We start from the raw sequence: 24,833 nt of genomic DNA, 5'->3' as shown, positions 1-24,833 counted from the left end.
GTTGTGTGAGCTATTTTTGGAACTCCGAGTTTTTCATGAATGAAGTAAGTGAGTGTGCAAGAAGGACATGGGACATGGCGCTGTCTATGAGCTGGCCAAAGCCGAGGCTCTGCGATTAAAGAATCCAAAAGCTTCTTACTGTAGCTAAGAGGGTGGAGAAAGACCATGCTCTGACCATGAGCTGCAGCCACTAAGATCACACGGGGCGCCACTGAGATCACATGGGGCTCCTCTGAGCCAGTTTCTCTTCTCCACAAGAGAAGAAAACGCTGAAATGCCAGCTAGGTTGTATCATACAGGAAGATGACCAGAGTCAAGCAGCCTTTCTAATTCTGACCACAGTCAGACACCTTCCCACTAACCATAGGGTCCCCAGTAACCAGCCTTATCAATATTTTAATGAGAAGACTATTTGAGACTACCAGCTGAAACCCACTGGCCTAGTAAGACTTTGTCACTGTGTGACTGTCACAAGCAGAAAGCACACAGAGACTGAGTGAAGCTCATGTCATGCCCATAGAGATGTCTCTCTACTTTGCAAGGAACCTTGGGGAAATGGAACCTTTTAACAAACTACTATTTGATGAAATGTTCACATCCCTCTACAGGGATCTTCAAAATATGTTCCTGAGAATCCTGTAATTCCTAAGAAGACCAATGAACAAAGTGTTAGACATCTCAGAAGTCTGTAAACATGGTGGTTTGCTGACCTGCACAGATTTTTGTGGTTTTATTTCACATTACTACTCTTGACTAAATGATTTGAAAGTGTTAAGCAAGCTAATAAAAAATAAAGGACAGATGAGGCAGAGTGTATGAAAGCCTCTGTTCTGCCAATTACTAGGAGTTTGTTCCAGAAAGGTCTGTAACCTGAAACTTCATGAATGTGGTTAAAAAATCATGGGAACGGAAACTCTGGACTTGTCTTTGTAAAGGTTAAACCAGATACCATGAAGGGCAATTCTCTCAAGCCTGACAGGGAGGCACTCAGCACACAGGAGTCCTTTTTGCCCGCCTGCCTCTCTTCACTGTCCTCTGCTACTTCATTTCCCCAGCTTACACACAGCTCACAGACAGCCACACTACAAGCTAATGTTTCTGAGCACGGATTCAGCAATAGAAAGAATGCTGTTATTTTCATAAACAGCCTTTAGGAGAGTTCCTTTCTCCCCCACAAACAGGCAGGGTACCTGGTGCTTCAGCTGGCCCCTTGACACAATCTGCCCCAAATCTTCAAGATGTTTGATCACCGGCAGTGTGCAGAAAATGCTTTCTGATGAGGGAGTCTACATGGACAACAGCAGACACACTTCCAGCTCCTCTCTGGTTCCTGACCTCGCGTTGTCCCAAGATTCTGCTGTTGCATTACTAGAGCCAAGTCTAGGGAGCCGACTCTGAAGTCAGAAGATGTTCCTGTTTCCTGACATTGACCAATAGCATAATTTAATTAGAAGTGGATGCCAGAGAGAAGGGCTTCAGAATTTCCCTCATGACTTTTGTAGAACAAAAGCTAATTTAAGAATTTACGTCTGGGGGAAGTCCCACACCCGCGGATCCCGGCCCGCAGCAGCTCTCTGCTCCCAGACCCGGTGAGAGAGAGACCCAACCGCCTGGTCAGGTGGGCACTCCTGAGGCTGCAGAGCGGAAGAGACCACCAACACTGCTCACCCCTGCCCACATCCCTGGCCCAAGAGGAAACTGTATAAGGCCTCTGGGCTCCCGTGGGGGAGGGCCCAGGAGCGGCAGGACCCCTGCCACAGACACCGCCGGACCCTGAAGGAAACAGACCGGATAAACAGTTCTCTGCACCCAAATCCCGTGGGAGGGAGAGCTAAACCTTCAGAGAGGCAGACAGGCCTGGGAAACCAGAAGAGACTGCTCCCTGCACACACATCTCGGACGCCAGAGGAAAAAGCCAAAGACCATCTGGAACCCTGGTGCACTGAAGCTCCCAGAAGGGGCGGCACAGGTCTTCCTGGTTGCTGCCGCTGCAGAGAGCCCCTGGGCAGCACCCCACGAGCGAACTTGAGCCTCGGGACCACAGGTAAGACCAAATTTTCTGCTGCAAGAAAGCTGCCTGGTGAGCTTGGGACACACGGAAGCAGAATTTCTCTAGAACCGGGCACGTTCTGTGTTTACCGGAAGTCCCACACCCGCGGATCCCGGCCCGCAGCAGCTCTCTGCTCCCAGACCCGGTGAGAGAGAGACCCAACCGCCTGGTCAGGTGGGCACTCCTGAGGCTGCAGAGCGGAAGAGACCACCAACACTGCTCACCCCTGCCCACATCCCTGGCCCAAGAGGAAACTGTATAAGGCCTCTGGGCTCCCGTGGGGGAGGGCCCAGGAGCGGCAGGACCCCTGTGCCTAAGACACCACCAGAACCAGAAGGAAACAGACCGGATAAACAGTTCTCTGCACCCAAATCCCGTGGGAGGGAGAGCTGAACCTTCAGAGAGGCAGACAAGCCTGGGAAACCAGAAGAGACTGCTCTCTACACACACATCTCGGACGCCAGAGGAAAAAGCCAAAGACCATCTGGAACCCTGGTGCACTGAAGCTCCCGGAAACGGCGGCACAGGTCTTCCTGGTTGCTGCCGCTGCAGAGAGCCCCTGGACAGCACCCCACGAGCAAACCTGAGCCTCGGGACCACAGGTAAGACCAAATTTTCTGCTGCAAGAAAGCTGCCTGGTGAACTCAAGACACAGGCCCACAGGAACAGCTGAAGACCTGTAGAGAGGAAAAACTACACGCCCGAAAGCAGAACACTCTGTCCCCATAACTGACTGAAAGAGAGGAAAACAGGTCTACAGCACTCCTGACACACAGGCTTATAGGACAGTCTAGCCACTGTCAGAAATAGCAGAACAAAGTAACACTAGAGATAATCTGATGGCGAGAGGCAAGCGCAGGAACCCAAGCAACAGAAACCAAGACTACATGCCATCATCGGAGCCCAATTCTCCCACCAAAACAAACATGGAATATCCAAACACACCAGAAAAGCAAGATCTAGTTTCAAAATCATATTTGATCATGATGCTGGAGGACTTCAGGAAAGACCTGAACACACTTAGGGAAGCACAGGAAAACATTAATAAACAAGTAAAAGCCTACAGAGAGGAATCGCAAAAATCCCTGAAAGAATTCCAGGAAAACACAATCAAACAGTTGAAGGAATTAAAAATGGAAATAGAAGCAATCAAGAAAGAATACATGGAAACAACCCTGGATATAGAAAACCAAAAGAAGAGACAAGGAGCTGTAGATACAAGCTTCACCAACAGAATACAAGAGATGGAAGAGAGAATCTCAGGAGCAGAAGATTCCATAGAAATCATTGACTCAACTGTCAAAGATAATGTAAAGCGGAAAAAGCTACTGGTCCAAAACATACAGGAAATCCAGGACTCAATGAGAAGATCAAACCTAAGGATAATAGGTATAGAAGAGAGTGAAGACTCCCAGCTCAAAGGACCAGTAAATATCTTCAACAAAATCATAGAAGAAAACTTCCCTAACCTAAAAAAAGAGATACCCATAGACATACAAGAAGCCTACAGAACTCCAAATAGATTGGACCAGAAAAGAAACACCTCCCGTCACATAATTGTCAAAACACCAAACGCACAAAATAAAGAAAGAATATTAAAAGCAGTAAGGGAAAAAGGTCAAGTAACATATAAAGGGAGACCTATCAGAATCACACCAGACTTCTCGCCAGAAACTATGAAGGCCAGAAGATCCTGGACTGATGTTATACAGACCCTAAGAGAACACAAATGCCAGCCCAGATTACTGTATCCAGCAAAACTCTCAATTAACATTGATGGAGAAACCAAGATATTCCATGACAAAACCAAATTTACACAATATCTTTCTACAAATCCAGCACTACAAAGGATAATAAATGGTAAAGCCCAACATAAGGAGGCAAGCTATACCCTAGAAGAAGCAAGAAACTAATCGTCTTGGCAACAAAACAAAGAGAATGAAAGCACACAAACATAACCTCACATCAAATATGAATATAACGGGAAGCAATAATCACTATTCCTTAATATCTCTCAATATCAATGGCCTCAACTCCCCAATAAAAAGACATAGATTAACAAACTGGATACGCAACGAGGACCCTGCATTCTGCTGCCTACAGGAAACACACCTCAAAGACAAAGACAGACACTACCTCAGAGTGAAAGGCTGGAAAACAACTTTCCAAGCAAATGGTCAGAAGAAGCAAGCTGGAGTAGCCATTCTAATATCAAATAAAATCAATTTCCAACTAAAAGTCATCAAAAAAGATAAGGAAGGACACTTCATATTCATCAAAGGAAAAATCAACCAAGATGAACTCTCAATCCTAAATATCTATGCCCCAAATACAAGGGCACCTACATATGTAAAAGAAACCTTACTAAAGCTCAAAACACACATTGCACCTCACACAATAATAGTGGGAGATTTCAACACCCCACTCTCATCAATGGACAGATCATGGAAACAGAAATTAAACAGTGATGTAGACAGACTAAGAGAAGTCATGAGCCAAATGGACTTAACGGATATTTATAGAACATTCTATCCTAAAGCAAAAGGATATACCTTCTTCTCAGCTCCTCATGGTACTTTCTCCAAAATTGACCATATAATTGGTCAAAAAACGGGCCTCAACAGGTACAGAAAGATAGAAATAATCCCATGCGTGCTATCGGACCACCACGGCCTAAAACTGGTCTTCAATAACAATAAGGGAAGAATGCCCACATATACGTGGAAATTGAACAATGCTCTACTCAATGATAACCTGGTCAAGGAAGAAATAAAGAAAGAAATTAAAAACTTTTTAGAATTTAATGAAAATGAAGATACAACATACTCAAACTTATGGGACACAATGAAAGCTGTGCTAAGAGGAAAACTCATAGCGCTGAGTGCCTGCAGAAAGAAACAGGAAAGAGCATATGTCAGCAGCTTGACAGCACACCTAAAAGCTCTAGAACAAAAAGAAGCAAATACACCCAGGAGGAGTAGAAGGCAGGAAATAATCAAACTCAGAGCTGAAATCAACCAAGTAGAAACAAAAAGGACCATAGAAAGAATCAACAGAACCAAAAGTTGGTTCTTTGAGAAAATCAACAAGATAGATAAACCCTTAGCCAGACTAACGAGAGGACACAGAGAGTGCGTCCAAATTAACAAAATCAGAAATGAAAAGGGAGACATAACTACAGATTCGGAGGAAATTCAAAAAATCATCAGATCTTACTATAAAAACCTATATTCAACAAAATTTGAAAATCTTCAGGAAATGGACAATTTCCTAGACAGATACCAGGTATCAAAGTTAAATCAGGAACAGATAAACCAGTTAAACAACCCCATAACTCCTAAGGAAATAGAAGCAGTCATTAAAGGTCTCCCAACCAAAAAGAGCCCAGGTCCAGACGGGTTTAGTGCAGAATTCTATCAAACCTTCATAGAAGACCTCATACCAATATTATCCAAACTATTCCACAAAATTGAAACAGATGGAGCCCTACCGAATTCCTTCTATGAAGCCACAATTACTCTTATACCTAAACCACACAAAGACACAACAAAGAAAGAGAACTTCAGACCAATTTCCCTTATGAATATCGACGCAAAAATACTCAATAAAATTCTGGCAAACCGAATTCAAGAGCACATCAAAACAATCATCCACCATGATCAAGTAGGCTTCATCCCAGGCATGCAGGGATGGTTTAATATACGGAAAACCATCAACATGATCCATTATATAAACAAACTGAAAGAACAGAACCACATGATCATTTCATTAGATGCTGAGAAAGCATTTGACAAAATTCAACACCCCTTCATGATAAAAGTCCTGGAAAGAATAGGAATTCAAGGCCCATACCTAAACATAGTAAAAGCCATATACAGCAAACCAGTTGCTAACATTAAACTAAATGGAGAGAAACTTGAAGCAATCCCACTAAAATCAGGGACTAGACAAGGCTGCCCACTCTCTCCCTACTTATTCAATATAGTTCTTGAAGTTCTAGCCAGAGCAATCAGACAACAAAAGGAGATCAAAGGGATACAGATCGGAAAAGAAGAGGTCAAAATATCACTATTTGCAGATGACATGATAGTATATTTAAGTGATCCCAAAAGTTCCACCAGAGAACTACTAAAGCTGATAAACAACTTCAGCAAAGTGGCTGGGTATAAAATTAACTCAAATAAATCAGTTGCCTTCCTCTATACAAAAGAGAAACAAGCCGAGAAAGAAATTAGGGAAACGACACCCTTCATAATAGACCCAAATAATATAAAGTACCTCGGTGTGACTTTAACCAAGCAAGTAAAAGATCTGTACAATAAGAACTTCAAGACACTGAGGAAAGAAATTGAAGAAGACCTCAGAAGATGGAAAGATCTCCCATGCTCATGGATTGGCAGGATTAATATGGTAAAAATGGCCATTTTACCAAAAGCAATCTACAGATTCAATGCAATCCCCATCAAAATACCAATCCAATTCTTCAAAGAGTTAGACAGAACAATTTGCAAATTCATCTGGAATAACAAAAAACCTAGGATAGCTAAAGCTATCCTCAACAATAAAAGGACTTCAGGGGGAATCACTATCCCTGAACTCAAGCAGTATTACAGAGCAATAGTGATAAAAACTGCATGGTATTGGTACAGAGACAGACAGATAGACCAATGGAATAGAATTGAAGACCCAGAAATGAACCCACACACCTATGGTCACTTGATTTTTGACAAAGGAGCCAAAACCATCCAATGGAAAAAAGATAGTATTTTCAGCAAATGGTGCTGGTTCAACTGGAGGGCAACATGTAGAAGAATGCAGATTGATCCATCCTTATCACCCTGTACAAAGCTTAAGTCCAAGTGGATCAAGGACCTCCACATCAAACCAGACACACTCAAACTAATAGAAGAAAAACTAGGGAAGCATCTGGAACACATGGGCACTGGAAAAAATTTCCTGAACAAAACACCAATGGCTTATGCTCTAAGATCAAGAATCGACAAATGGGATCTCATAAAACTGCAAAGCTTCTGTAAGGCAAAGGACACTGTGGTTAGGACAAAACGGCAACCAACAGATTGGGAAAAGATCTTTACCAATCCTACAACAGATTGAGGCCTTATTTCCAAAATATACAAAGAACTCAAGAAGTTAGACCGCAGGGAAACAAATAACCCTATTAAAAAATGGGGTTCAGAGCTAAACAAAGAATTCACAGCTGAGGAATGCCGAATGGCTGAGAAACACCTAAAGAAATGTTCAACATCTTTAGTCATAAGGGAAATGCAAATCAAAACAACCCTGAGATTTCACCTCACACCAGTGCGATTGGCTAAGATCAAAAACTCCGGTGACAGCAGATGCTGGCGAGGATGTGGAGAAAGAGGAACACTCCTCCATTGTTGGTGGGATTGCAGACTGGTAAAACCATTCTGGAAATCAGTCTGGAGGTTCCTCAGAAAATTGGACATTGAACTGCCTGATGATCCAGCTATACCTCTCTTGGGCATATACCCAAAAGATGCCTCAACATATAAAAGAGACACGTGCTCCACTATGTTCATCGCAGCCTTATTTATAATAGCCAGAAAATGGAAAGAACCCAGATGCCCTTCAACAGAGGAATGGATACAGAAAATGTGGTACATCTACACAATGGAATATTACTCAGCTATCAAAAACAACGAGTTTATGAAATTCGTAGGCAAATGGTTGGAACTGGAAAATATCATCCTGAGTGAGCTAACCCAATCACAGAAAGACATACATGGTATGCACTCATTGATAAGTGGCTATTAGCCCAAATGCTTGAATTACCCTAGATCCCTAGAACAAACGAAACTCAAGACGGATGATCAAAATGTGAATGCTTCACTCCTTCTTTAAATGAGGAAAAAGAATACCCTTGGCAGGGAAGGGAGAGGCAAAGATTAAAACAGAGACTGAAGGAACACCCATTCAGAGCCTGCCCCACATGTGGCCCATACATATACAGCCACCCAATTAGACAAGATGGATGAAGCAAAGAAGTGCAGACCGACAGGAGCCGGATGTAGATCGCTCCTGAGAGACACAGCCAGAATACAGCAAATATAGAGGCGAATGCCAGCAGCAAACCACTGAACTGAGAATAGGTCCCCTATTGAAGGAATCAGAGAAAGAACTGGAAGAGCTTGAAGGGGCTCGAGACCCCAAAAGTACAACAATGCCAAGCAACCAGAGCTTCCAGGGACTAAGCCACTACCTAAAGACTATACATGGACTGACCCTGGACTCTGACCCCATAGGTAGCAATGAATATCCTAGTAAGAGCACCAGTGGAAGGGGAAGCCCTGGGTCCTGCTAAGACTGAACCCCCAGTGAACTAGTCTATGGGGGGAGGGCGGCAATGGGGGGAGGGTTGGGAGGGGAACACCCATAAGGAAGGGGAGGGGGGAGGGGGATGTTTGCCCGGAAACCGGGAAAGGGAATAACACTCGAAATGTATATAAGAAATACTCAAGTTAATAAAAAAAAAAAAAAAAAAAAAAAAGAATTTACGTCTGGATCCTAGCTAAGCTTGGAGAAGGCAACTATTGCTAAGTAATTTAAAAAAAAAAATCTACCATCCAGAACATTGGTCTTAGCACAGCCACCAACTTTTCAAGGGGACACAAAGTACAAGTTTTCCTCTGTGGGGGAAAAAAAAATCAAGAACTTCTCTCCTTTAGTGACATCCTCCCTGTGGCACTGAAAGATCAGGTTTGAGCATTTGGAGTCTCCCTGAAGCCTCTGGATAAACTCTCCACTTCCAGCAAATTCTCAAGTGGGGCTCCTTCATCACGGCTTTGGAGAACTCACATTAAGTCTTTGAAGATGGTTCAGGGTAGTGAGATTTTTTTTGTCATCTCTAGTTATTCCTTGTAAAAGAGCAAAATAGAGGAGAAAGAATGAGAGAGAGGAAGGGAGGGAGGAAGAGAGAGAGAGGTAGAGAGAGAGAGAGAGAGAGAGAGAGAGAGAGAGAGAGAAATGATGCTTCAAGATGAAGTCTGTCTCCAGCCACTTCAGCAATGGACAGCCCTGCTCTTACTGGTTTGTCATCTTTGCTTAAGGTGGTTTTGAATACTGCAGTCAGACAATCCCTATATGAGATGTATGGGACATGAACCTGTGGGTCACTCCCCACTTGGAAGAAGTGGATGATCCCGAGAGCTGGTTTAATCACAAATGCAATCAAGAGCCTCCGAGGAGGCCTCAATTACAGATGCACTCAGTTGGCATCTTATGTGGAGGAACAAGGGTCTTAGGACTGGGTATTGCTTTGTAAGTAAACTTTGCTAGGCTGTGTGTCTCTGTATGCCCTTGAGTCAGGTCTCAGAAGGAGAACATCTCCCCCGCCCCCAGCACAACAAAAATAAAAACAAAGCAAAGCAAAATAAGACTTGATACCCATGAGCTACAACTAGGGCAGCCGCCTCCCTCTCAGGGAGTTAGGAAAGTCATTTGCGGATAGGCCTGGTCAGTCAGCTTTCTGGGACAGTGGGGCTGAAGAGAGTGGTAAGTAACTGCTCACAAGCACTTGTGTGTACACTCTGCCTATCCTATGCTTTTTTGGAGGTGGGGGTGGGAGGTCCCACTCCAGCCATGTTGGCTCTTTCTACCTCTTGAACACAGGAAGAAAGATCGTATTCCCTCAGCCCAGAGCTCCAACCCTGCGAAGGCCTAATATCTGTGTGTGTTACTATCATTGCTGCTGTAACAAACGACAGCCAACAAAGGCAACTGAAGACAGGACAGGTTCAGTTTGACTCAGGGTTTAAGGTCATGTTCACGATAGGGGCATACATGGCATCAGGAAGTGTGCTTGAGCCCGAGTCACTTCCTCCTATCAGTTCAGGATTCCAGCCCATGGGATAGAGCCACCAACCTGAGATACAGCCTTTGGGTATAGTTTTCTAGAGGAGCCTAAATCCAGTCAAGTTGACCATGAAGGTCAACTACACTTTGGTCTTTCTGGTCTTCCTGGTCCCACAGGCATATTTTAGAGGCATTTTTCCTGCAAGCTCAATCTATGAAGTCTCACCCCCTCCACTCCACACTGCTAGACTTGGGGCTTTATTCACGGTATCATGATAGATGTGTTTTTAACAGTTCCGGGCTTCATTTTATGAAAAGTGACTGTGGAAAAAATATTATCAGTTTTGTTACAACCTGAAGTTTCTCTAGAGATGCACTGTGCAGGTTACAATTCTATAGACATGCGGTACATGGGATTTGTCTACAGGGCTGTAACACAGTAACTCACACACAACCAGTGTCAGTGTTGGTAAACTAGAAACCTTAGCACTCCTCCTCTAGCCATGAGCTCAGGAAAGCCCTAAGAAGCAGGGTCAGGGAGGGGCTCCTCAAGAGTCATGCAACTATCAGGTGCTAAAGCTTTGTGTGTGCCAACCTTGAGAGGAAAATAAAGCCATGTTCTTTGAAAATGGAGATAGTGTACTCTCCCAAAGACACGTCCGCCAGGACAGAAAAGCCTTGGCTTTGTCTAGGTCACCTCTCCATCTCAGAGGGAAACTCCACTCCGAAGCACTCTTGCTTTTTTCCTGTTACAACCAAAATCAGTTGTCTTCCTGGCAGGAGTTTTGGAGAGTGGCCAAGAGGTGTGTATTAAAGGTAGCTGGAATGTGCATTCCCTTGAATATTCCTCAAACGGACAGATTATCAAGTCTAGTAGCAGAAGGGCCTAGCTTCTGGAACTGCTGGTCTTTCTACCCCACATTGTCAGGTCTTTCCTCCTTACTGTCAAATGCTCCAGTTGCTTAATGTAACAGCACACAGTACAGTCTTTACCTGAAGCCAGGCCCAGATCCCCTTGACATGGGGAAACCCTTTACCCGTGGTTTTGAACTGGGCTTCTTTAACTACCTTCAGTGTCTTCTTCAATGTGGGATCTAGCTGACTTGGATTCTTTCAATGGAAATATCTTCTAGCCCCACCCAACCCACCCTGCCATCTCTATACTCCAGGGGAGACCTGAGGATCCTTGTCTAGGGTCATAGTACAATGGGGAGAGGATGGACTCTCCCAGACGCCACTTCCGAGACAGTGATGTGAGCATTTTAACCCACTCCCCAACCCCTGTCACCATCCAGTCAACACTTATGATTAAATGGCAACCAAATTGTCTTTAGCTTACTTGAACCAAGTGTGAAGGATCTTACTGTAAACTCTAACTATGCCCATCATCCTCTTCTTTCTTTGAGACTGGGAAACATTGGTTTACCCTAACAAGGAAGAGTCATGGCAAACCAGAGTTGCTTTTGGCCTTTGGTGGCCATTGAGAAGTACATTTGCGATGCTTTCTAAGAATTCTCACAATGTGTACACTTCCTGATTCTTAGATGCAATTACTGCAAAGTCTTAAACTTAATATTTTGATCTGTCCTTTTTTTTTTAAATCATCAACTTGTTTGATGTTGGTTTTCCTGGGCTTGGCACATTGAAAATATTAAGACTCCTCCTCCTCCTTCTTCCTTTTGGAAAGTTGTTTTCTCTGAATTAAAGTATTCAAGTTCTTCTATGTCTGTCCCATGTGTTGGAATGCCAGGTAGGGATTCACTAACCCTGCAGCAGCAATTTCATATCCACAGTCAGGTACTAGAACGCATGTTGATTGACTGACCATTTATCTAAATGCTGCAGAGACCGAGCTGTCAATCTTTGAAATGAGATCTCTTAACAATATAAAAAGAAAAGGTTAGTTTTGTTCTATAAAAGCAAGGAATAGTGTTCAAATTCAAGGGCAGAGGCAGATTCTGATTCAACTGTTTGAGGGCAAAGGAGATTTTTCTGGTAGAAAGAACAACCCAGGATGGCCTGGGCCACTCAAAGCCTGCCCTTAGCCTCTCAGCTTGACTCTAGCCCCGCCCCCTTGACTCTAGTCCCGCCCCTTCTCTCAGTGTGATCTACAGTTGATCCACCGCTTGGAAAAATGGTAAGGCATTAGGAAACTCCTATGTGCAAGCCATCTGACACAGTGCTCAGTTCTGAGAATGTTCATTATGTTCTTGAAAAGTAGCAAACACTCTCTAAGGAAAGGTATTCAAACAAAGCTTGCTTTTCACCAAGAATATTCCAGAGAGAGGGAGATCAAAGAAATGTTTTGCTTTCCTACACAATCTTCCGGAGTTCTGGGGTTTTATGTGAATTCCTTGGTTTACAAGGAGGCAACACAACTTACCCAGGAAGCCATGGGAATTCTTATTCCTAAGTCCACAGCCACTTGCCAAGGCTCCTCCCACTTCCGTCCAACTTGACTGCAGCATGCCTTGACACTCTGTCATTTGGTTTCCTGCTGCCACCCTCCCAGTCACCAATGCTGTGCCAAGCAACATTTTTCTCATATTTTTCAGAAACCCTTGAGGGAAAAGAGATTCCTCCAACTCTTTACATTTTCTTTATCATTTGACCCTAGGGCTCTGTCAGTCTTCAGATCACATAACTGAAAGTCCTGCAAGGCTGGTTATGTTGGGTTACTGGAGTAGGTGTAGCTGTCTACTAAAAGCTCCATGAAGGAAAATGCTGCTCCTACCTGTTATGGCCGGGTACAGTCTGCACAGGATTCACACTCAAACACCATAATGTCTTCACAAGGAATACAATGTGATAATGCCACCCAACTGTGCAGCTGCCTAACCCTCGCATGTGTGAGCTGCGAGGTTCACACTCTGGCTGGGTGTCCTCAGAGCCATCAGTGTGGAAACATGTCCAGTAAATACTTACAGTGCAACTGGGTAAAAGAACACGCAGTTGTATCTATTCCATGTGGGCTCCTTTCCCTCAGACATGTGCCAGATGTCTTCACCATGAAACCCACACTGATCTGCAGCAGGGACACACTTATCTGTTCAGTGCCACAGGAAGTCAGAACCAACAAGTCTCACTGATGGTGATGAAGGAGGAGCAGCCAGATAAGGGGAGGGGACTTCCGAGAAGTAACAAGTAACAGAGGAAACAGATGAGTGCTTTTGTGGGTCCCCCTTTATTGCACCCTGGCCTAGGGGGTGTAGCAAGGCAGTGCGCATGTGTGTGTGTGTGTGTGTGTGTGTGTGTGTGTGTGTGTGTGTGAGAGAGAGAGAGAGAGAGAGAGAGAGAGAGAGAGAGAGAGAGAGAGAGAGAGATTCTTGATCTGCCAGGAGGCTGGCCCAGGTAAAGCAGCAACAAGAGCTAACGGGGAATTCTATATACCAAGATAGTCGATATTTTGAGAATTCCCATCAAGGCATCATCTTGCCTAACAAATCTTCTCATTCTCAACTTGAAAAAGGTATTGCCCACCCCAACTTTCTGTTTCTTTTTTTTCTCTTTTCTTTTTTCTCTTATTTCTTTTCTTTTGATGGCGTTTTTGCTATCATTTTTTTTTTGACAAGGTCTAATTTTTTCCCCTCCCTTAGCTCAGGCTGGTTTGGGACTCGCAGTAACCCCCTCGCGTGCTCCCAAGTGCTTGGATCTCAGGTATGAACCAAGATATCTGCTTCAAGTTTTCATGACTTACCCAGTAACAACAATATATGCATAACTGTGAAATTTGTTCAGTGTTTAGGAAGGCACATAAAAGATGGCAACCATATGAAATCTACATTTAAGAAACATTACAGAAACAACAGAGGGTGGTTATTTACTTATTTATCTGTTTTTCTGTTTTTCAAGACAAGGTTTTTCTGTGTAGCCCTGGCTTTCCTAGAACTTGCTCTGTAGATCAGTCTGGCTTCAAACTCAGAGACCTGCCTGTCTCTGCCTTTCCAAGTGCTGAAATTACTGACATGCATGCATTACCACTATACTACATGAGAGGGTGTATTTTTAAAACTGTACTTTTCTCCCATCAATAATTGTGGAATATAATGGGTTTCCAACTCTGACATGACCCGTGTTTTATGACGTGGCTTTTACCTAAGTAAATAACCACTTTTCTTTCTTCTTGCAGAACTGGGTGGTAAGTGGTCAAGTTTCCGTCTGCCCCCATCTTTTTAATTCTTAGATTTTTAGTCATTCAGTTAAGTGCCAAAGTGCGTGTTGCTGAAACAGTGTGTGGGCTTTGGTAAGCGCTGAGACCCATCCCTGAGAGTACTGGCTATTGGCCAGGGACTATCTGGGCACACCACAGAGTGTATTATGTCCACTCCACAGTTAATACCATATGCTGTAAGTGCCTGGTCAGCACAAGAAACAGTTAAATTCAAGCTCCCTGCACATGGTTTGGTTTAAGAATTATATGAATTCAGGTCTGGGTTTTGAGTCAGTGGTAGAGACTCAGTTTGGCCCTTCAGTCTGTGGCTACTTGTACGATAACTCTACAGGTTCAATCCACACACTTGGGCCTCCACTGCCCCCACATCATAGTCATAGTCAAGGCTTCTTCACACACACAGAGCTGACTTCACTGAGAAGTGTGCGCTGTCTTTGTGTACCTGGATGTTGCTGTAGGCCGGGTTCTTCTGCAGGTAAATGCTGTCATCCAGTGAGGCATCGTGGCAATGTTCCTTTATGAAGGAAAGCAACCAGCTTGCCAGGCTGGTTCAAGCCCAGCTTGAAGCCCAGCAACCAGCTTCAAGCCTGCAGTTTTCACAGGCTTGTACCTTGACTTGTATTACAGTCCTGTGAAATGGGCTGACATTTTGAATCCCAGGACAACAGAGTTGGGTTACAGTTCTCAAGCTGTCCCTGTGTCCCTCACTGAAGAAGTCATATGCTGTCCATCAGCCACATCTTGAAAGAATGAATGATTGTGTTTACCTGTGTTATTGTGCTACACTTAGGAGGAAAACTCTGGGAAAATCCCCTTCCCACCTTTATCTATAAAAGTTCGAATCTCTGAGAGAAAGTGGGAGTTTAAGAGCCCTTCTGGAGACCCTTAAGAGTCATGGCTGGGGAGAAGAAAGTTCAAGCTGCCCACTTACTTCCACGATGAGGAACTGTGGGAGGTGGAAGGGGCAGCTATGGGCCTCAGAGTCAGAACAGAGACATAAAGTGGAACCTGAGTGGTTATAAAACACTGAGCCTGCTGGGAATGTGGATGGCTTCTTTCTGTCCTGGAGGGCAACTGGGGCTGCAAGAGAAGCTAAGCTCTAGATGGTTCTACAACAGGCTGCAGCATACTGAGGCAGCCACAAGCTGTTGTGAATGTTTGTCGTGCATGTTTCTGAGTGTCTGTCCTGTATGGTTAACCTTTGCAGCTTTTCAATGAGAAAGGACAGTGGCTCACAGTTCTGCTATCCTGCAGACCGTCTGATTCTCCTCAATGGCTCAAGAAGCAGCGAATTACTTGAATTCTCACAAACCCTGAATTCAAAAATCTACATCTTTTAGTTATGATTTAATCTCATTAATCTTTAGGTCGTATTGGCCTCTGGCTGTTTCATTCAAATAATCCACCCCTACTTATGTACTTATCCCTATCAGCACCCAGCATAGACCAATCTCTCTTGTCCAAATTTCAAAAGTGGATGCACTGAACAGCGATTCTCCCAAATGAATGCACCCTAAGAGCACTATCCCTGTAGGAGAGCCATCTCTGTGCATTGCACATCAGAGTGCACATGGCTTCCTATGCTGGGATTAAGGCTAGAATTCCCTGCCTCTAGGCAACTCCAGAAACAAGCAAACCACAACCAAAACTGAAAGTAAAGTCAGTCGGGGGTAGTTATCCTGGGCTGCAACTCTGTCTCTAATAGGATGCAAGCTCAGGCTTGAAATTTGGTGTTGTGGGTGCTGCTAAAAGACTTAGAGGACTGAGCTAATTGAGGGGCAGCTGTGAAGCCCTGCAAAGGCACATAGGATTCCATAGAGGCAGCACAACCATCCCTTCCCTGACCAGTCTTCCCACTCACTGTATCCTAACAACAAAGGCACCTAGAAATTAAGTGGCAGGCAGTCTCACCATTTTCCAGCCTGTATCCATCCACACACTAGAGCCTGATATCATTCTTTCTCAATCTTCATACAGAAGGTTCTGCTTCCTGCCACCCAAGGGGGAGTTCTTCATCCTGTCATTAGGGAACTAACTAGTAAAGTTGGGTCTGAGGAGATCGCATGTGCATCCCTCTGATTCACCGTGTATACATACTGTCCTCACTGGCTGGGCTTCTACAGATGCTGAAGTCAGCCATGAGGTTAAGCAGTGCCATGGAATCTCCTTCACGGGGGCTTTCCTCTGAGAGTTAAAGGCATGACTTCTGGCCTATCTTGCATCGTGGTTTTTCAGTTGTTTCACTCATAAGTGTGGAAGTCCCACTGCTCTGAAGACATTTTTTCATATGTATGTGTGTTTTGCTTGCGTGTATGTCTGTGTAGGATGTGAATGCCTGGGGCTCATAGATGTCAGAAGAGAATGTTGCATCCCCTCGTACTCGAGTTACAGTTCAGAGCTGTCATGTAGGTACCAGAAACCAAATCCAGGTCCTCTGCGAGAGCAGCCAGTGCCATCTCTCCAGCTCCTCTTAGACTGCTTTTGTCTGAGTCTATTTAGAGCTCAAATTATAGCACATGGCCCTCAGTTCTATCACTAGTGATCAGAATAAGAAAGAAAGAAAGAAAGAAAGAAAGAAAGAAAGAAAGAAAGAAAGAAAGAAAGAAAGAAAGAAAGAAAGGAAGGAAGGAAGGAAGGAAGAGAGAGAAAGAAAGAACGGATGAATGGAGGTAGGAAGGAGAGAACCAAACAGTATATTATATTGAAACAAACTACAAATGTAATGAATTCTGAATACTCTCACCTCCTAAAACTAGTTACAGACAAATCTTCCTAGGGCGCATATTTGTATCGTAATTTCTCCTTGAGCTCCTTCCCAAACACGGCAGGAGTTACAGGCAGAGATAATTAGGGGTTGGACAATACATAAACATATTGCACAATTATATTGTCCCCTAAAGTAATCTATCAAGCCTATCGACACTGTGTGTCTTATTAAAGCAACCACTACTTAAAAATACATCTCCACTGAAGTATGCCTTGTGAAGATGTGTGGACAATGAGCAGGGATGTGGCTAACTCCGAATTGAGCACAACCTTCCCGGGCTGCTGTGCCCAGTCCCAAGGCTGAAGATGAACAGCTGCTTGTTCATCAGACCCCGCCTTTCATTGTATCCAGAGCTTTGAGTTTATTGCTCCTAAGTGGCTACAGTATATCAGTTACATCCACTCTTTGGGTCACCAGGCTACACAAACACAAAAGGTCTCCCTGCCCGTGTCTGAGCAGAATCCTAAGGGCTCCCGTGTCTCCTGTCTCAGAAACTGAAGATTATGTCAAGTAACTGGACTATTTGCTAGGCGTGGCCCATGAAAAGTAAAAATCAATCGTAGTCAGTGGGTTGCTGACTCAACTGTCTGATGCCAATGATATGGTCATTTGATACCTAACATGGACCAAACAATGCCCAGCTACCTAGCAGGACACTTCTTACAGATTTCATCACCTTGACAGCTTCACATCTTGTAATCTGCAAAGCTTCTGGGAGAAAAAGGTGCCTTGGTGCTCTGCCTGGGAACGAGTGTGGTGGAAAGGGACAGAAGCTGTGCTTTTTTCTGTGAGGTGGAACAGGTGTCCTTTCTCTTCTTACAAGTGTAAGAGAACAACCATTTTTTTTGTTACAGTAACAATTATTATCAGAGGGACTTCAAAACAAATTTACAGCCAAGCAGAATATGAATACTAAATTAGTATCCTATGTTAACTCCTCCAAAGACAGTAGGAAGTCCACATTTTTACTTTTTCTTGCAGTTAGAAAATGTGCAAAGGCCATTTCTCATGTTGGCATTTACCAGTAAAAACGCAGGTCGTGGGGTTCTTGTAGCCTCCTTACCTACTAAGGTAAGGACTCTGTTCGTGTCTTTGTAATGGAAATGTCAAGTTTGCACCACAGCTCTTTCTGACAATGTGCTGCTATGTATTTTAGTGGTACATCAAAGAAATTGCAACCAGTTCTTAAAATGTGCCTATTCCTAGACTGGGAAGAAGGCTCTGTCGGTAAAGCATTTGTCACAATATGAGGACTGGAGTTTGGATCACTGGCACCTAGATAAAGTGTTGGGTAAGTGTGGTGGCCACGGTAACCCTGAAATCAGAGTAGAAGGGAAACAGAAAAGGAGATCCCTGGAGCAAGCCAGCCAGCTTAACTGACACATTAAGAGAGCCCTGAGGTTCAGTGAGAGAATTTGTCCCGTACATAAGATGAAGCATGATCAAAGAAGACACTTAACCTCGGCCTCTAGGCACAACATGCAAAAGCACACAACAGTGCCTGTGCACACCTCCACACACACACACACACACACACACACACACACACACACACACACACACACATGGATGTACAGCACACATACATGTACACATGAAGAAACAAAAACACCTATTTTGAAACTGAATTTCTCCTCCGATACGATCTCATATTGAATTCATTTTCATTGTTTTATAAAAAATGAATGTATAAAGTGTTAGCTAAAATACAACACATTGGGATCACCCAACTATACAGCCACCCCATTCTGTGTTTCATGGGCATCTTTATGCTCTGGCCCTAAGGGCAGGACTCCTGACAGTTGTGCTATGCCGGGACACTGTCTGCCTCTAAAGCCATGCTGGTTCAGTGAAGTGTTTATTCTGGGAGCTTCATTTCCCTCTGCTTGGCTACCTACACCCCATTCCTCAACCACAGCAGTAAATGTCTAAAATTGGTGCTGGTTCTGGTAAACATGGTGATGACATCAGCCCGTGCTCCAGCTACTAGAGAACAGTGACCACTCAGTCACTTGTGGGCAGTTAGGTCCCAGCAGTGCTGTCCTATCTGTATCACCCCAGGCCAGTCACCACGGGGGATCTCTAAGGTTTGTCATAATCAGGGAGAGTGGGTAAAAAGAAGAACCACACAACCATTTCAAGGCAGATTTAACCTCATGTGGCACATAAATATGATGTCCCTGACCTCACTGAACTGTACATGTAAATGGTTGAAATGACAAATTTGTTAAATGATGTGTGTGAGAGAAAGAGAATCGAGAGGGGGATAGGAGAGGGAGAGGGAGAGGGTGAAGGAGCTAAGAGGAGGGGGAGGGGAACAGAGAGGAGGAGGGGATCAGAGAAGGGGAGGGAAAAGAGAACAGAGAGGGAAAGAGAGAGGGGGAGGGAGAGGGAGAGGGAGAGGGAGAGGGAGAGGGAGAGGGAGAGGGAGAGAGGGAGAGGGAGAGGGAGAGGGAGAGGGAGAGGATCGAGTCTACTATGTAATGGTTGATAACTGTGCTGCACTATGGGGATGCTGCTCTGCACATTAAGCCAGGCTCTATGAGTCCTAAGTAAGCATCCATTCTTCAAGAATTAGCAAACCACACTTATCCACAGAAGTTTCTAGCTACAAGTGCTACAGAAGAAAACCTCAAAAGCACCATGTGAGAGTTGGGGATAGGGAGCATGCGGAAGCACAGCTTCCTCTGGGTAGTTCTGTGATGGATAGCATGGGGGGAACCAAGGACCAAGAAACCCTTACCTCCTGTCTCTGGAATTGCAAAGATCTGACATTCCCTCCATAAGGATGGGGGTGGGGCACAAGACCCCAGTGACCACTCGCCAAAAGGTGATGGTGTTATTGTGTGTGTGTGTGGGGGGGGTTGTTATTGGAGAGTCCTCCACTTCGGTGTACACACTACCTACCGGCTTCCTAGGGGCTGCAGCAACTCTGCCTTCCGCCCCTCCTTGCAGACAGTAGCTACCTGAGAACCTTTAGCGCTGGCACAGAACGACAGCGTGCCAAGAAATCGCTGGAGAGGATGGGGTAACCGTGTGGCTGAAGGTGTAGGAGCGCAGACTTGCCTGGCTCTCAGGTACCGAACTGTCTCAGCGGGATTAAAACTAAAACACAAGTTGGGCTTGAGTTGTCATCACATCTCCATTCAAAACACAAAGGGCAAAGTCAGTCTGCACTGGCTTGAGCAACATCTGCTCACCTCTGTGCGCAGGCTGTTCGAATCTTCACAAGCGCCTGGCAAGCCAGGGCGGACTCAACTGGCTCTTGGAAGCTTCACAAGCGGCTGAGGCACTTGACTGGAGGCTGCAACCCTGGGCTGCAAGAGCAGCAGAAAGTCTCCCTCCATTTACCGCTCGCTACAAGTTCCCACTGTACCAACTACTTACCAATAGCGGCGACCAGCAGACGGACAGTACACACATGATCCCCATAAGCTGGATAGCCGTCTCCGTGGTGATCCGGCCCCACTGGGCGCTGGACTGCGAGGCGGCGGCTTTGGCCCGGCAGCGGGACACCAGGGCTTTGATGGTCGCCAGGTTGCAGGCAAAGGTCACCACCAGAGCCAGCAAGCCTAGACAGGCGAAGGCGGAGGCAAAGGCCACGCTGCCCGGCTCCCGCGCAGAGTCCGTCTCGTTGCCCGCCGGCCCGGTGCTGATGAAGCACCACGTGCCGGGCCACTGCACGCTGTAGCGGCCCACGCCCAGCACAGGCAGCAGCGCGAAGGCGAGCACAGACAGCCACACACCCAGCAGTACCGCGCGCGTGGCGCGAGTCTTCATGTGGCTGGCATACCAGTGCGGCGCACGGATAGCCAGGGCGCGCTCCACGGCCATGGCGCTGGCCACCAAGAGCGAGGACAGTCCGAACACTGTCATGGTCAGCCCGAAGAAGGTGCACAGGCGCCCCGATGGGTCGAGTTGCTCCCAGCGTCGCTGCGACAGGTACACGAGGATGACCACCGGACTGGTCAGGAGCTGCCCCACCAAGTCGGTGAGCGCCAGCCAGCCAATGCACAGCAGGAAAGACTTTTTGCGTTTGCTCTCCCGGCGTCTATAGCTGCGCGACACAAGCAACATGGCCAGCGCGTTGCCCACGAAGCCAGTGACCATCATGGTGATGGGGAAGGCCACGGACACAGAGCCGCAGCCGTCGGCAGCACTTGACTGGTTGCTGTGCGCTTCAACCGAGTGCTCCGGCGCCCACACGCCGGCCATAGTGGCGGGGCCGCGGTAGGGCGCACAGGGCCGGAGCCTCTGGGCTCAGCTGCGGGGTTGCAGCGGAGCGCGCTGGAGGACGGCGGGGCCCGGGGCTCTGCTCTCCATCGCCCGCCGCCGCCCGCGCTAGGCTGCGGGGACTGGACAGGCGTCGCCCGACGCCGCGCGAGGCTCCTCCCGCGCCTTGGAGCTCGAGGGGCGGTGCCGCGAGTGGGCAGGCAAAGGGCGGTGTCAGCCGGGATTACCTGGCGCCGCGCCCCCTAGGCTGCCTCTTCAACTCTGGGACTCTGTAAAGTGCTCAACAGCCTTTGGGTTACATGATACTGTAACATGTTACATGATACATGATAGGCGAAATCTGACATATTAGTATCTGCGTGAATCGCAATGCTGATTTCTTCTCATGTTTGGCTATCATTGAAGTTGATATATATATATATATATATATATATATATATATATATATATATAATTTAGGAAATATATTTTTTACTTTATATATTTTTCTATATAGTATATAATTTAGATAGATAGATACCCACAGCTGGGAAAGAATAGAGATAAGCTTGTGTCTTGTCTTCCTCAAACTATTGCCTTATTTACTTTGGACTAATTCCAAACTCATATTGGTAAAGTATTTTTCTAGGATAATGTCAGTTTAAAAGTGCAAAACCAAAACCAAGTAAGCACACAGGTGAGAGCACATATCAAATTCACATTTTCACTGAGGCATTCCAGTGTAATGATATATTTAAATTTTAAGAGCATTTTGGAATTCATACATCAAAGAAAAATTCTTAGTTATATCAAAGAATTGTATATTTATTAACTGACTTATTTACATTATTGTCTCCCTCTCTATGTTCTACCCCAGTGTGTGTGTGTGTGTGTGTGTGTGTGTGTGTTATGTGAGTGTGAGTCTGAGCATATTTACATTGAGGTCAGACTTCAGCATCGGGTATCTTCCACTGTGACTCCCACCAGCCTGGTAAGGCCTCGCACACCCCAGCCCAGCAGCCAGCTTTATTTTACTCAGGTGTTGGGAATCCCAAATCAGGTCTTCCTTTGAGTGGCTAGCATTTCCCAGCGCCCTAACGCTTACTGAGAATGCCCACCATGAGAACTTGTGTTGACAAAGATGGTTAATCTCTTAACAAAGTTTCAGAAACCCTTCCCTTCTTGAGGCATTTTCCAGTCAGAGTTATCTACGTTTTAGCTGTTAAGCTTGCAAATAAGTAACTTGTAGGTTCTTCTGGTTGATTTCCTGTTGGTTCCTTTGCTATCTGCCTTAGTTCATCTGAAACAACACTCCCCTCTAGTGGCTAAAAGGCTAACATGCACTATTCTATATTAAAGAGTTTTTTGGTTTTGTTTTGTTTTGTTTTGTTTTGTTTCCTCCAAAAGGATGTCCCTACCCCCAACCCCTACCCCACCAGACCTCCCCACTCCCGGGGGGCCTCAAGTCTTTTTCGAGGCATAAGTGCATCTTCTCTCACTGAATCAAGATCCGGCAGTCCTCTGCTGTACATGTTTTGGGGAACTCAGCTGCCTGGTTGGTGGCTTATTGTCTGAGAGATCTGTTCCTACAGGATCAACCTCCTCCTAAGCTTCTTCCAGCTTTCCCTCATTCAACCACAAGGGTTACCAGCTTCTGTCCATTGGTTGGGTTTAAATATCAGCTGCTGCTTGTTGGGCCTTTTGGAGGGTAGTCATGCTAGGCTCCCGTTTGTAAGCACACCACAGTATCAGTAATAGTGTCAGGCCTTGGAACTTCCCCTTGAGCTGGATCCCAATGTGTGCTGATCACTTCCTCTCCCTCAGGCTCTTCTCCATTTTTCACCTGCAGTTCTTTCAGACAGGAACAATTCTGGGTCAGAGTTTCTGACTGTGGAATGGCAACCCCATCCCTCCACTTGATGCCAGTCTTTCTACTGGAGGTGAACTCTACAAGTTCCCTCTCCCCACTGTAGGACATCTCATCTAAGGTCCTTCTCATTTCCTGGAGTTCACAAATTGGGCTGGAATAACTAGTCAGGGATCCTCAGGGATCCATGCCCCCATTGCTGGGATTACAAATCTAGATCACTAGATTAATCATTTCCACATAGGAATGAGCTTAGCCCTGTTCTTGCATCTCTGATTAACCAATAAACCAGTGGAGGCTGAAATCAAAGGAGCATATTTTCATATTTCAAAAACATCAAAGCTTATATTGTCACACCTTAAATTCTAAAATAATTTCAATAAGCAAATAATCTATCTCACCTGTATCTTGTTTTTAGATTCAACCACATTTTTATTTTTAACTAATGCATTTGAACTTATTTAAGACGTTAAACTTCCCTAGGGACATAGCCTCAGATTCAGATCCACTGTTGCCATGTAAGAACCTATGGTTCTTTCTCATCCTTCGTCTTCAGTCATTCGGTGAGCACTCACTGGGCTCCTGATCTATGAGACACTGTCTTAGTCTTAGAGATGCCAAGCAACATATCGAAGTCCCTAAACTTAACAGATTTATATTTCAACGTCAAACTCTTGATTTTCAGAAGCCCCACTGAGGGAAAGAGATGGATCTCAGAGGTCTTGTATTTCTAGAATGATTTGCTCTATAACTTAGTGAAACTTATTTCCTACAACTTAGTGAAAATTATACATTGTTGAAATTTTTTGTGGACACTTGACTGCCCTCCTGGACAATTCCTGAAGTACAGGTCTGTTGCTATCTCTGAGTCTTTCACTCTCTCATGCCTGCTTTATTCTGTGTTCACTGCAGATGGACCTCCTCTGTGCTTCTGTAATTTGCTGGTTAGTCAGTGATGGCACCACCCTCTGGTAAGGGTGCTTCATTCCGTTTCCTGCTGTGTCCTGTCCTGAATTGCCAGTTGAGTAGGCACTCCTTTAGACGCATCTGTACTGTAGACATATTCAATTCAACAATTATATGATCTCTGTCTGCTCAGTACTTGTTTCTTTTCTGAGGGGTCTCTACACTTTGGGCCGAGTTCAGCTGTGAGATATGGATTAGAATGGGCTCTTTTGCATCTCTAACGTGGGCCTAGGTGTGAGACTCTTGTTAAATGTGTGTCTCTCCAAGCCTGATTGCAATAACTAGCACCTTTTATGTGGAAGGCTGTGTGTGACTTCCTCAACCTTGCTTCCCAGAGTGTGCTCACCAAGGTTCAGCAGTAGCTTCAGTCCAATAACAACTCCTCTGTTCCAGGCTTCCCTTCTCCCTTTATAAATTAACCTCTTTGGTTTTTTAATCTTCTTGAATGCTTTCTACCAAGATTGAGTCTTAAGCAGAATTTAGGTTTTGTTATTTTGTCCTTTCCAAAATTTAAGCATCAAAACGTTAAGGCCCAAGAATCACCAAAGAATGGTACCCCAGACTTCAATAGTATGCAAAAGCGAAGAGTGTTTATTCAACTGAATTTCCTGCATGCAGGGTCTCCCCATTTGGGGATGGAGATTTGTAGTGGGCTCTCAGGGCCAGTATTTATTGTTAGTTAAGGGGATTCCAGGCAGGGATGTGTGCCCTTTTACCTTGATTTGATAGCTTTATCTTTAGGGTTCTAATTTTACAAGAGGGTCGCTTATTCATTCTAGCTACCTACTCTTACATCAGGCCAGATGACAAGGTATCCTTGGATTGGTTGCCTAAGACTGTGGTAGGCTAACCACAGGTTCTGGGATCCAGGTTCTCATTTCTGGGAAACAGATTGTAGGCCTAGTCTCCCAAACTATCAGTCGTGGAGTCAGCCTTGGCTTAGATTTCCCAAAAACTTTTTATG

The 24,833-nt window shown here is 45.1% G+C and overlaps 1 protein-coding gene across 4 annotated transcripts in view; it reads right to left on the bottom strand.

The window, feature by feature from the left end:
- Nucleotides 1–21,181, bottom strand: part of Ptger3 (prostaglandin E receptor 3) — a 151,715-nt gene extending 130,534 nt beyond the window's left edge. For all 4 annotated transcript variants that reach the window (XM_087616298.1, XM_087616297.1, NM_001437871.1 and 1 more), the window contains 1 exon segment: nucleotides 20,212–21,181. In XM_087616298.1, the coding sequence (XP_087472424.1) occupies nucleotides 20,212–21,039 (828 nt within the window). In that variant the 5' untranslated portion in view covers nucleotides 21,040–21,181.
- Nucleotides 21,182–24,833: the final 3,652 nt, after the last annotated feature.

The sequence above is a fragment of the Rattus norvegicus genome, chromosome 2 (assembly GCF_021556685.1).
Source record: "Rattus norvegicus strain SHRSP/BbbUtx chromosome 2, alternate assembly SHRSP_T2T, whole genome shotgun sequence".
NCBI lineage: Eukaryota > Metazoa > Chordata > Mammalia > Rodentia > Muridae > Rattus > Rattus norvegicus.
The sequence above is the reverse complement of the archived record's forward strand: the minus strand, read 5'-3'. Positions and strand labels throughout refer to the sequence as shown.